The sequence below is a fragment of the Lepisosteus platostomus genome, chromosome 6 (genome assembly GCF_059453375.1).
Source record: "Lepisosteus platostomus isolate fLepPlt1 chromosome 6, fLepPlt1.hap1, whole genome shotgun sequence".
Lineage (NCBI taxonomy): Eukaryota > Metazoa > Chordata > Actinopteri > Semionotiformes > Lepisosteidae > Lepisosteus > Lepisosteus platostomus.
Genome location: NC_142616.1, coordinates 63,177,162 through 63,190,282, shown reverse-complemented (window position 1 = coordinate 63,190,282; position 13,121 = coordinate 63,177,162). Strand labels below are relative to the sequence as shown.

The 13,121-nt window shown below is 36.4% G+C and overlaps 1 protein-coding gene across 14 annotated transcripts in view; it reads right to left on the bottom strand.

Moving 5' to 3' along the window:
- Window positions 1-2,583: 2,583 nt before the first annotated feature.
- atp2b2 (ATPase plasma membrane Ca2+ transporting 2) overlaps window positions 2,584-13,121 on the bottom strand; it is a 171,729-nt gene continuing 161,191 nt past the window's right edge. For 10 of the 14 annotated variants that reach the window (XM_088636812.1, XM_088636815.1, XM_088636825.1 and 7 more), the window contains one exon: window positions 2,584-10,167. In XM_088636812.1, coding sequence (XP_088492938.1) covers window positions 9,856-10,167 — 312 coding nt within the window. In that variant the 3' untranslated portion in view covers window positions 2,584-9,855. Of the gene's footprint in view, window positions 10,168-12,437; window positions 12,488-13,121 lie in introns of all 14 variants that reach the window. The other 4 variants (XM_088636818.1, XM_088636823.1, XM_088636821.1 and 1 more) reach the window with 3 other exon arrangements.

The following is a 13,121-nucleotide window of genomic DNA, read 5'->3' as shown; positions in this document are numbered from 1 at the left end:
TATGAGAAATGTGCCCACATTTCAGTTCAGTTCAGTTTACTGTCAGATGCACAAGTGCAATGAAGTATGTATCTGCATGGATGCTCCAATACAAAGAACACAAAGATATTAAGGAAACACCAAAAACATAAACACAGAACAGCAGCAGCAACAACAAGTTAAATAACATACATCTTTGAAAAAAAAACACATCAGTGTGAGCCAGTGGTAGGGGTAGAGTTCAGTAATCTGACAGCTTGTGGGGAAAAACTGTCTCTGAACCTGCACATACGTGTCTTTATGCTCCTATAATGCTTACCATAGGGAAGGGGGGAGACAAATAAGAAAGCAGGATGACTGGTATCCTTAGCGATACTCCCAGCCTTCCTGAGACAGCAAGTTGTAAAAATGTCTGAAATAGAGGGGAGCTGTATTCCAGTGAAGGACTGGGCTGACCTGATCACCCCCTGTAACGCCTTCTGGTCAGACAACGAGCTGCTGCCAAACCACACTGTAATACCACATGTGAGCACACTCTCAATAGCACACCTGTAAAATGTGGCTGTCACGATCGCTACTCCTCCTCTTAAGGGCGCTCCAGCCCCTCCTTGTTTTGCCCCATTACCTGCACCCGTTTCTGATTTCCGTTCCCCCTTAAAAGCCAGACGCAGACGTCACCTGGGGTTCCTCATTGAATTCCACTTCGTGAGAGCCCGGGGGTCCTGCTGCGTCTGGCTCCGTTATGCTTTTAACCTTCTGTTCCTGATTCCGCCGGTCCCGACCCGGTTCATGGTTTTAATCCCCTGGATGGATCTCCTGGCCTTGGACTTTGCTTCTGTCTTGGATGACCCGTTTGGATTTTCTCTTGGATTGTTCGCCCTGGACTCACTCCCCCTGGACACCTGCACCCCTTGGACACGCCCCCTGTCTCCATACCCTCTCCTCCATGACTTTTTCACTAGTGTTTCCTCACAATTCTGGATCGTGTTGTCTGCACAGGGCCCGGAAAGAACTGTTCGTGACAGTGGTAAGGACAGTTGAAAATAGACCAAATTTTTTCAACTGTCTGAGGAAGTAAAGGCACTGTTTTGCTTTCTTTGTAGGTCCAGATACATGCTGGGACCACATTAAATCATTAGTGATGAAGGTACCCAGGAACCTGATATGAATAGGGGTGTATTCCCCTCCCTGCTTTCTAAAATCAATGACCAGCTATATGGTTTTGCTGCCATCGAGGGAGAGATTATTGTCAAGCTACCACTCCACCAGGTTCCTGACCTCATCCCTGTAGGCTGTCTCATCATTAGCAATGATTCGGCAAATGATGGTAGTGTCATCAGCATATTTGTAGATGGAATTGGAGCTGTGTCTGGCACACAATCGTGGGTAAACAAGGAGAACACCAGGGGGTAAAGCACAGTAAGCCCACAGTCCTGAGGGGCACCTACAGTATATTGATGGTCAGCGTGGAAGAACGTTTTCCATCTACCCACACAGTCTGTGGTCTGCCAGTCAGGAAATCCAAAATCCACCTGCATAGAGAGGTGTTGATGACCAAGAAGTCCAGGTCATTAAGCTTCCTGACCTGACTAGCCTGGAAGGAACTATTGTGTTAAATGCGGAGCTGTAATCAATGAATAGCATTCTGATGTATGTGTCTTTGTCTTCCAAATCAGTCATTGCAGTGGACCTGTTACGCGGGTATAAAAACTGGAGGGGTCTAAGCACTCAGGTACCATTGTGTCAATGTGTATAATGATCTGCCTTGAAGGCATTTCATTATGGTAGATGTGAGCACTACCGGCCTGTTATCATTAAAACAGGTCGCAGTATTTTTCTATGGCACTGGAATAATGGTAGTTTTCATAAAACACACAGGAACAGAAGATTGGAAAAGTGAAAGATTAAAAATATCCATAAAAACCGTGGCCAACTGGTCTGCACAGGATTTTAGGACCCGTCCAAGAACGCCGTCCAGACCAGTCATCTGCCGTGTGTTCACCCGTCTGAAAGTTGCCCTGACTTCAGCCTCCGTGACAGACACGGCTGGATCATCAGTGGCCGGGAGCACAGGCGCCTGCGGTTCGGTGATTTCCCTCTCAAAGCGAGCGTAATAGGCATTCAGCTCATCCGAGAGAGAGAAATCACTTTCAGTGGATGTAACTGTGCTTATTTTGCCTTCATGGTTTGTTATTGTCTGAATACCCTGCCACATTTGGCGCACATCGGCAGAGGCAGCTTGCATCTTGTTACAGTATTGCCTTTTTTACGTCCCTGATAGCTCTCCGCAGGTCATACCTTGCCTTCTTATAAAGGTCCAGGTTGCCAGATTGTCTGGTAAGGAGCAACTAACCAAGGAGCTACTATAAGAGAGCGAAGGAAGAGTGCAAAGAAATGCATGTTGGGAACGTCTACTTGTGTTTATACTGTATGTTGTGGGGTAATGTCAGATCACTCCCAAACATTCGTTTCTAGACATCCAACAGGTTCGACATCAGCGCTAAATCTTTCAATCTCTTTGGCCATATGAGTGCTTGAAGATAAAATAAAATAATGAGTAGCAGATTATCAGGTAACACTCTAGATTATAGATTGCAAATTCCATTTTTGATTTAACATAAAGCAAAATTTATTACAGTGTAACTAAATTCTAGTAATCAGTACATGTTGTGGAAACAATAGTCAACAATTAATGACACAAAGTGTAATTTGCAAACCTTTAACTAAGGTTTTACAAGTTATTTAGAAAAGATGGCATCATATTCAATCCAGTGCTGCACAGGAAACCTGTGTCTTTCAAAAATGCCATTACAATCAAATAAAATGTCATAGATCACCAAAAACAACAACTGATTTTCGATGCTCTCTGGAATAGATCATAGACACATTGATGCAGATACCTTCAACATTTGCCCTCCAACAGAGAAAAGCAAAGGCAAAAAATACATACAAATATTTGCTAATGAAAAATATACTTCATGTATATCATCTAACATCTGTTTTACATCTAAGATTTAAGTGCTACAATAAGTATTCTATTTTTACTGAAACCTCATTCATCAACTCTTTGCTCTGAATATTAATGTTTTAGAAGTACAGTCTTTTCGGGAAGGGTTTTATATCAGTGTAATATCAGAGAAAAAACAATTTACAGTATGTGAATGTTTTGTGTCCTCATTTTAAGGCTGTTTGCTTCATTGAGAGTGGTCATCTTGTCCAGCAGTGTAGGTCAGTCGGCTGCAACTTAAACCATGGAATCATGGTTCATTTACATTGTCAAATTTATACAAGAGCAGCAATTAATCAAGCTGTCATGAGGCTGGTCACTAAAAAGCAATAACTTAGCTGAAAAATCAGCTTGGCCTTTTGAAATGTCTTTCCCTTTTAAAAACTTAAAAAGGGGGCAATTGCAGCTGAGGGAATTAGTCAAATACTATATCTGTGTAAACTTGAATCTTGGTTTGTGCTGGCTCTTAGTAACTTCCATATGCCTTGTACAGTATCTTCTTTTACTGCACAACTTTTGGGTTTTCTGTTAGGGGAGGAAGTCTTCATTCAGTACAAAAAAAATCTAACATATTTTTGTTATGTGCTTACAGGGAGAAAAAAAACCCCGAATTGCACTTTAATTAGAAAGATTTAGGTTGAATCAAATTTCATTTTGAGGTTCAGTTGTTTGCTTAGGTTTAATCGGGTACTTAGGGTGACCTTTGTAGCATTCTAAACCCTCATTATAGTATTCTTACATGCGAGTGATAGTAGCAATAGGAAATGCAACAATTAGGTCGTTCAGTTCTTTTTATTTGATGGGATGAACGACTTTAGTTAGAAATGTACAATGCACTTTGTACTGTTATATAATCTCTACTTAGTATTATAGTTTTCTGAGGAACAGCATTATCCTAAAACCTCAGGCAAGGTTTTAAGCTAATGCTGTTCACAGCTTTACTCCACCAGCGCAGAATTTGAATTTATCAGGCAAGACAGACTAGTAATTTGTCACAGTTAGAACATCTTGCCCAAAGTGAAGAGCAAGCTAGAAGTTCAGGTGTACTACTGACAAACCTGCTTCTCCTTAACCAATAATTACCACACATTGTCTACCACGCTGTAGACAATAGGCTATCAAACAGCTGTTTAATACACAGTTTTGAAACAGGGAAGAAGGATTTGAATATTAACATTCGAATATTAGTATTATAATAAATATCAGAATTAGGATATTTATTCTATAATTAGGAAATTATCAGAATATAAAATATCAGAATAAGAATTGCAGAATTGCAGTGGATGTCCAGTAGACGGCAAAGAGGCCACTTAAAAGCAAACAACCAAAATAAGCTTTCATAGCTAATTCTATACTGCTATAAATCATTCTAAAACTAAATATGAATATAGAAATAAGCAATGTTAATAATAATAAGCAGGTTACAAATAAAGGTAAAGGCAATTCCGTAGAATAAATACACCAAAAACAAGTACAGTGGAGACATTGATTTTTTTTTTACGTTTAGTTCTCCAATACCTCGTTTTCCTGCCTTTATATCCGTAACTAAATGTTGCCCTCTAGCGGAGCATGTGGCCAAAGTCGAAACAATCAGTTTCAAATCAAAATGGCTCCATTTACTCTTTTACTTTTATGTTTTGTAGCGAAAGTTAATACGTAAATCCATATTTTGAAAATCTGGTGGATATACTGGGTTATAATACTGGTTATATCAAATCTATTTGCTATTCAACAAAGTTACTTGAACATAAATTATTTGTACTTTTTTTATTTAGAATTTTTTTAAACTAAAATTCCTTACTTCACCTAGTATACCAGTATTTGCATACTGTACCATGCTTTCTTTGCTTAATGTAGCCGATTGAAAGTGTATTCTTATCTTTCTTATTGGTATTGGAATGCACAGTTTCATTTTCTGCCTTTTAATTCTTGTACATTTCTAACTGAAATGTGTTTGTGACTTGACCAAATATTAATACAGTATAATGTAATCCTCACAGTTATTGTAGATACCTTCTAAACTGGGAATGTACAATAATTGCGTTAGGATGTTCTTGAAGAGATTATTTAATTGTGTGTATTTTTAAGTGGTTTGGTGCTGCACATTGTAAATAACAGTAAGCAAAAATGTTAAAAAGCATAAAAAAACATGCCTGTTCGACAGTGCTGTAGGATCTTGGGGTTTCCTTCGGGTCACCTACAATATTATTAACAGCATTAATTGTGAAATGGCCAATTTAATCAAATTGTCAAAGCTTGCATTCAACAGCTCAGTGGTACAGTAGGGTAAGATTGAATAAAGAATTTGCTCTTAAAAGATAAGCCCTGGCACTAATATAGAGAAAGACTATACTGGTATGAGGCTTTATTTAAAAAAAGCATCAAAAACAAAAATATTGCAAATAATTTTTAAAAATCTGAAAAACATAAAATGTATATAACATGATTGCCACAATGTGGCAGTGTCTCACATCATTAATTGTGCCATCACATTTCCAAAAGGTTTGACACACTGACAAAATCTCCGTGCTACTTAAAAGGTACCATGCTCAGATAAACTGCATTAGTTTTATGGCAGTATTAATATTTCAATTGACTATTTACAAATTCCAGTTTTCATTACTTAAGGATTGTTTTTCAATACATAATTTTTTAGGAAAGCAATATATTGTACTTAATTGTATTACACAATATTGTCTCCTTCCAGTCTTGTGAAATATGATTCAGAAATGGTAATTGATTCAATTTCCCCTATGGTTTAGTAATGAAAAATCATATATTTGCCATTAAAGGAAGACTACTATATCCTTGTAAATGTTACTTTTCTAAATGATATTGGATTTGAATTAAATGATGATGAAAATCTCAATAAACTAAGACTGAAAGCTGTTTTGAAATTTCAGAAAGGTAAATGCAGTTTACTGATATCAAAACAACACTGAGTACCTCTTCATTATTTCTCTTGACTTGCTCCATAAAATATCAGATTGATAAACACAGACTGAATAGATGAATGATTTTAACATTAGACCTTGGTGTTGAATTCCTTCTCACCCAACCCCAGTTAATTTTCTCTTTAACATCTCTAAAACCCAATGGACTAAAAACTGAATTTTTTGTAAGGTTTTTTTTAAAGTACCATTTTCACCTTTTAGTTGTCCATTAAACCAGGTAGATGAAAATATTTCCCCACATATTACCCCTGTTTCATACAGTACAGTGGGTAAACTGGTAAACTGTTGTCTGTGTACAAACTGTGAGAAACAATACGCTATTAATGCTGTCTTTAAAATTAACTTAATTATTACTCACATACAGTATGATATTTAGTTTCCTCAGTCTCAGAATTTCTTGATGCATATTCATTTCCTTCATTAGCAAAACGCTTTTCAAATAAAAACATACATCAAAGAGTAGTCACCTTGCTTAAAGTAGTACAATCTTTTGGAAAAGAAGCAAAACTTTGGTCATTTCTGTACTGGAGATTACAGATTGTATTTGTTCATAAGGGCCACAGTCTACTTCAAAATAAATCTGATTACAAATTCAGTCTGTCTAAATTTCCCTGTGCCCATCTTCCTAAATCTCTCTCCTACTAGACTATGGTACTTCTGTCCATGTCTTTCAATAAATCAAACTGTAACACAACAGGTCCTGTTACTCTGAATGTTTAGAACCAAGCGAAGTACCTTGCACATCTCTCTTGTGAGACACGCAACATGCAACATTATACAGCACTAAACTCTGTAAACATTCCTGCACCATCTCTGGTGACCCCACAGAGGTATTGTATAGTTTAAACTGATTCATCAAGTGCTGACAGAATCCCAGTCAGTTATCTCTTCAGTGTTTGATTGCTGCTTTCTGAAAGGCACTTTCCAACACTTGGGATCAACATTAGCTCAATTAATGCACCAGAACACCGTTGACTAAACTTTTCATCCCCTGTATCAAGTAGCATGAGATTTTCATGGAGCATGACAAGCTCCTTAAAAAGTAATTGTTACATCTGGAGTACAGGATGATATAAACACAGAGGCACAGATTGCACTGTTGTTAGGAACTTAATGGTCATTATTCAGGATAATAAGCAGTGCCTCAACAATGGAAGCCTACTTTACATTAAAGCAAATGTCACACAAATGCCACACTGGTAGAGAGAGACCATCATATTTCATGCTGCTCTGGAAATTTATTTAATGCTCTGCTTTTTCTTTTGTTCCACTTGTGCTTCTGCCAGGAATTGTGTTATAGACAGTAAGCAACAAGAGTCACAGTTCATAACTTTCTTCAAACTATAAAATAATGTACATCACATTGGTTACTGACTTTTGAAACCACAAACATTCCAGCAACACACTCTAGGGACAGGGGATCAGGAGCAAAGAGGAGATAACAATCAGAAAGCATGACCTTTTTGCATAGTATTAAATGAACAGAGACACAGAGTTCTTTATTTACAATTATTGTCTAGATAAAAAAATCATAAAAACAAGATTGATGAACACATATCATTTACCCATAAATGGCTTGACTGCCAAATATACCACTGGCTTTTTTTCTTGTTCCACAAAATTCATGCTGCTAAGGACAGTATGTAGAAGCATTTTAAGTATTGCAGTGTTTTGTTTAAATAAATTCATCATATATAGTACCATTTGCAAACAACAGCATCAGAGATTTAAAGCAACAAAGTTAAAAACTTTGTTCCAGTTCAGAATACTTGACCTGTACTTGTAACTTAATAGCTAATCAGACTTGAAAACAAATGTTGTGTCACATAAAGTGTACATTGTACAGTCCTTGCTAACAGAATCCTACACTTACTGTATGTGCATCTCAGATGAAGTAAGTTAGTTTGCTATTTACAAAGAATGTATGATTTAATACCATTAATTGTTTTAAACCCCGATTTTGATTAATGTACAAATGTTTTTTTAGGAGTTGTCTGATTTTTTTCTTTGAACATGTAAAAAAAAAAACAATTTAACAAGAAGTTACAGAAAAGACCATTCTTATGATTGTTTGAACATATTTTAAATCATGGTCCCTTCAATAAAGTCGTTCACAAATGCCTGAGCCAACAGTTAAAGCCTTTCCACCCTTTAGTAGGGTCAGAAGCTGCTTAGATTTACAGAAAAACAAATGCAGGCCAACTAATTCAAATCCATACAGTATAGAAAATAGGATTTAACCTGTATTTTTCCAATATAAGGACTGCTTCGTGCTTCCATGTAAGCCCCAATATATAATAATAATAATAATAATAATAATAATAATAATAATAATAATAATAATAATAATAATAATAATAATAATACAAGGGCTGTTAACATCTTGATGCATTTATTAATCTATCCTCCATGATATCTCTTCAAACTGCCTTACCTTTAGAAAGCACAATAAATAGTTAACAACTACTGAATACTGTTGAGATGCTATAGTATATTTAGTGACTGCAGGAAGACAAGCTTGGTTAGAATCACACAAAAGCACATCTACCGGAAATATACACCACAGAAAGTTTCATTCAGATCCAGATAGTGCAGAAAATGATCATTTTAAAAAAGTCAAAATCAACAATCCATAGTGTTTTTTAAGTTGTTCAAAATGCCAACAGCCCTAAAGCTGTGATTTTGTGTCTTTTTAAGAAAAACCCTAAGCTACTAAATGAAAAAGAAAGAAATAAAATCAACACAATATATCACAAAATTTCAACACAACCTTTGATTTTTCATACAGATAATGCCAAATATAACTTATTTTGCAATTGTTTCTAATATTATAAACCCATCACAACCTTTGATGGTCACAAGTAATTTAAAACATTTCCGTTAAACAAGCAGTTGTTTATATAGCAGACAGTTCATTAAAATCAGTCCAGAATGGCCCTCTCAGTTTGGAGACTGACCAAAAATGAATTTCAAGCATTTTAATAAAAAAGCAAACAAAGCAAAGAAAAAAATGAACCTATATCTTAAGATTTGTATTTGGAAACAGAGGAAGCCTTTCAGTTTTGTTCCCCACAATCATGTAATACTAAAATGCCACATTAAATAATATATTCCAATATATTTTGGCTTCTTTTGTTATCTTCTAAAAATATCTACAATATTTAACAAAATAGCAGGCAAATTCAGTACACAGTTTGTAATAAAACACCTAGAGTCCAATATTACAGAAGTATTCAACAACTTGAGCTGCTCAAACTACATCTGCAGAATGGTTTGAAACCTACAAATAAACAAGGAAGTATCTACAGGTTTTGTAAACAAATTACATTCTCTTTAGGACATAAATAAGTTAAAGTATTAAGAGCCATTTAAGCAGAAACAAGGCAACATGCCATTAAACAAAGAAGAAAATTGTATATATATGTTTAATAAATGCTATTATTTATAAGTTTCTTTTTTCCAATTGGTGCAAATCTACTGTGCAAGTTGAGCCCTGCAACTTCAATACACTTTTTTAATTAAATAAATCTATACAATTAAGTCCATGCCACACAATCACTTCAAAAAGTCACAGACCAGTGAACGGGGTAAGCTGTCTTAAATTGAAAGTCCACAGCAGTCCCCACAGGAAAAAAAAAAGAAATAAAAACAAAATTAATTTAAAAAAGGGTCATGTACATTCATGCAGGAGCGCTTTATTTTGTTAAATGTCATTATTGGAAGGGTGAGTGGGTGGGATTATGCTCTCTCTCATCACTCCAGAGGGAGCGCCTTATTTTCTGCACGCAGCAAAAACTAGCACATCGAGAACAGTTTTTAAGCCAGCAGTTCATTCGTATTTCACTGTTGTTGTTTGCTTCTGTTGTTGCATTTCTTGACATGTTTTTCTGTGTTTTTTTGCAAAGATATGTTCAGCTAAAGGGAAGTCTCCAGGCTGTGTAACGGGCTTCCTGGACTTGACGAGGTAGCTGATTTACTTGTGTCAGTGGTAAGATTAATGCCACTATCGATTGCATTGTTGTTCTTATTGGGTGATGAGGGCTGACTGGAATTCTGCTTGAGCGCTGCATCTTCTTCTATGTCAGTATCATCAATAAGAGGGATGTGGGGCTGAGAGTCTTCTATCCTAAACTCTGGGTGAGTCATGAAGTTGTGAATGGAGGTTCGTGATTCAGGCTTCTCCAGCCCTTCGTAGAGAGAGCTACGGAACGCCTTCACGACGCGTATCTGCAAAAGACGAACGACAAATCGCTAGGTCACAATTCCAAAACGAACCCAAAACAGCCCTTCATTTACAGTAGTATTTACTAAGATAGAGACAGCACATCGTTAAGGTGGCGCAGATAGCTGAAGTCCACAGTCACGAGACTTTAGAAGCATACACAACTCACTCAGTTTCGTGCATTGTGGTAGTTCGGTAGGGACTGCAATAAAAACTGTCAGTAAAAAAAAGCCACTGAAGAAATTACAGGCAGCACTGGTTATATATGCAAAGATCCAATGGCGTATACCTAGAGACAAGCCATGTTAATAAAAATGGCAACGCAAAAACCCATGCATGTTGAAAAAGTCTTGCAGTGAGTTAAGAGTAAGTAGGAAGAAAAGTTCAGATTTCAAGATGTTTTGCAGATATTTGGAAGACAAAAACAAAAAAAAGACGTCCACAAAGACTACAAAATAGACACAAGAAGCACAGAAAAGAAATGTACTGGTTTGAGGAGGCAGCTATAATTAGCTTTATGCTGCTTAAAGGCATGACTGCAAAACAAAATGGAGGCAGCCTAGAAGCTTCAAAGCCAAACAGACAACATATTGAAGAACACATGCAGTACAAGACATGTTGATCCACAGTAACAATGAACATTGGCACACAGACAAGCTCTATGCTGAAGCCTGGAGTTGGTGAATAGATCTAGTTTCTTTTACAAGCTCAGCTCCATGCACATCTGAAGTAAACACTCAAGTATAGGCCCCGACAGGTTCTCTCTCTTTTTAAATTTTGCAATTTAACATTCCAAACCAAACAATAAAAATCTTTAAAACACTCTTTATACGCATTTAATGTTTTTAAAAATGTTTCCTAACAAAGTTATCCAAGAATAATTAATAGACTGTAGCTGTATAAATGTCCCTTTATAAAATGATATCAGGACAAATATTACCTACACTAAAACAAAATGTTCCAAAGGTTATATTTAAATAACTTGTCAAATAAGTTTCCTGAATGCCCTTTTATGAGCTAACATCCAGTGAACATTTCCATTGTCTAGAGTAGAGCATGCTCACATTCCTTTATTAAAATATTCAGAATCTTGTGATATTTTTATTTTAAGATCAACTTATTTTGTGAGGGCTGGTAACATTCTGTGTCTAGAGAAAACAGTCTTGCTTGTCTAAATCATTGATCTCTAGAATAATGAGTATCGGAGTTGTCCTCTTACAGTACTTGTCAACCCATAAAGTAAACATCTGCATTTAACTTATCTACTTTAAGTGCTGTCTTTTCATTCCTCGATAACTGTTTTCTAATACATTTTCAAATTACATATTAATATTAAACAACATCTAATAATATTTCATATTATATATTTTTATCTTGGTAACAATTTTAATAAGCACAAATCTTCTGTTTATAAGTTACTGTATATTTATCATTTGAACTGCTTTAAATACTGAAGCATTTTTTTAAAATACATGCTTTCAGGAATAAATCATCAAAGAAACAATGGTTGCCTTTTAAATGTGATTCACGCATGGCAAAATTGATAATACCATTTTGGTGACACGCAGATGTCAAACTTAATTCCTTACTTAAATTCAGAAATACGCTGTGAATGTTAGATTGGCAGATTTTAGAAGACATGGAACAGCTACAATAAACATCAAACATGATTTGACCTGACATTTCATTCGTTAAAAACGCATTTACTTGTTCAGAAGTAATAAGTCAGCAAGCAGCTATGAAAATTTATTTTCTGAAAAAAATTATGTGAAATAATTTTAAAAATGGATGAAAATGAATGTCAGGGCAGATCACATTAAATGGTACTGCCCAGCATTAAACCGGGAACAGCTGGCACTGCAGAAGTTACAGTACATGACTGACGTGACTGACAAAGCACAGGACATAATGAGTAACTTCAACTTTTGAGATTTTGGTTTACAAAATACAGACAACAACAATATGAAGGTTTTGACAGGACTATGACGGACAGATTTCAGGAATCCTTAATTCCACAGGCACATCTTCTGTCTTCTCAGCAGCTAGAAAGCAAGCCTCTTGCTTTAGTCCTGTAAAGTGAGACTTGGCATAAAACAAGGAAAGATAATTGTACTCCTTAGCCCAAAAGAGGTGAAATATCAGAGAGTCTTTTGCAATACTAGAATGCAATATGAAGTGATACAGACTTGGTTTATTGGTGGCTTATACTTGAATGTTTACCCAGCCTGGTGAGTTTGTTGTCAGGGAAATTTATTCACACTGTAGGACTCACAACCTGAAATTCACTCCGCCTGGTGCACCCTTTGGCCAGGGTTCTTTAGCACTCTGAAGAAAACAAACATATTTGACATTCAGACAAAACAGAAAACTCTCTGGAGAGATGTGTGTGCTAAATAGTGGGTTCTTAAACTTTTCTAGGAAAAGACCAGAACTAATACGTCCCTCAGCCTTCTTCTGGCCTGTCTGTCTTGGGGAAAGGGGAGGTGTCTTTGGGTAAGGTTCCCCTGTGAACTGTGGTACAAGTCTTTCACACATTCTAGAGGCTGGAGCACATAAACATTATAAAGTCCTTGAGCAAGAGATGCAGATCCATACCTGCCTCTGCCCCAGAGCCCCAGACGTATGGGAATGGTACTCATTACCCAGGTTTGGTCTTGACCAATAGTTTAAGAACCCATGTGCTACATTTAATACCAATAAGAAAATAATTAAAGGGAAAGAATTTCCAAAGATGGGGGGGGAGAAAAAAGCTTCAATCAGAGATGCCACCCTCTAGACACTCTTGAACAATTTGAATGTCTGCTTATTATTAGGTTCTGTCAAACATATGGATAAACACCTTTATTATACTGTATCGTTGGCCCAGTGTTTTAAATAATACTAGCAATCCATCCATTTTCTAACTGCATTCATCATTTGCAGGGTTAAGGTGGAGCCGGAGCCTATCCCAGCAAGCAAT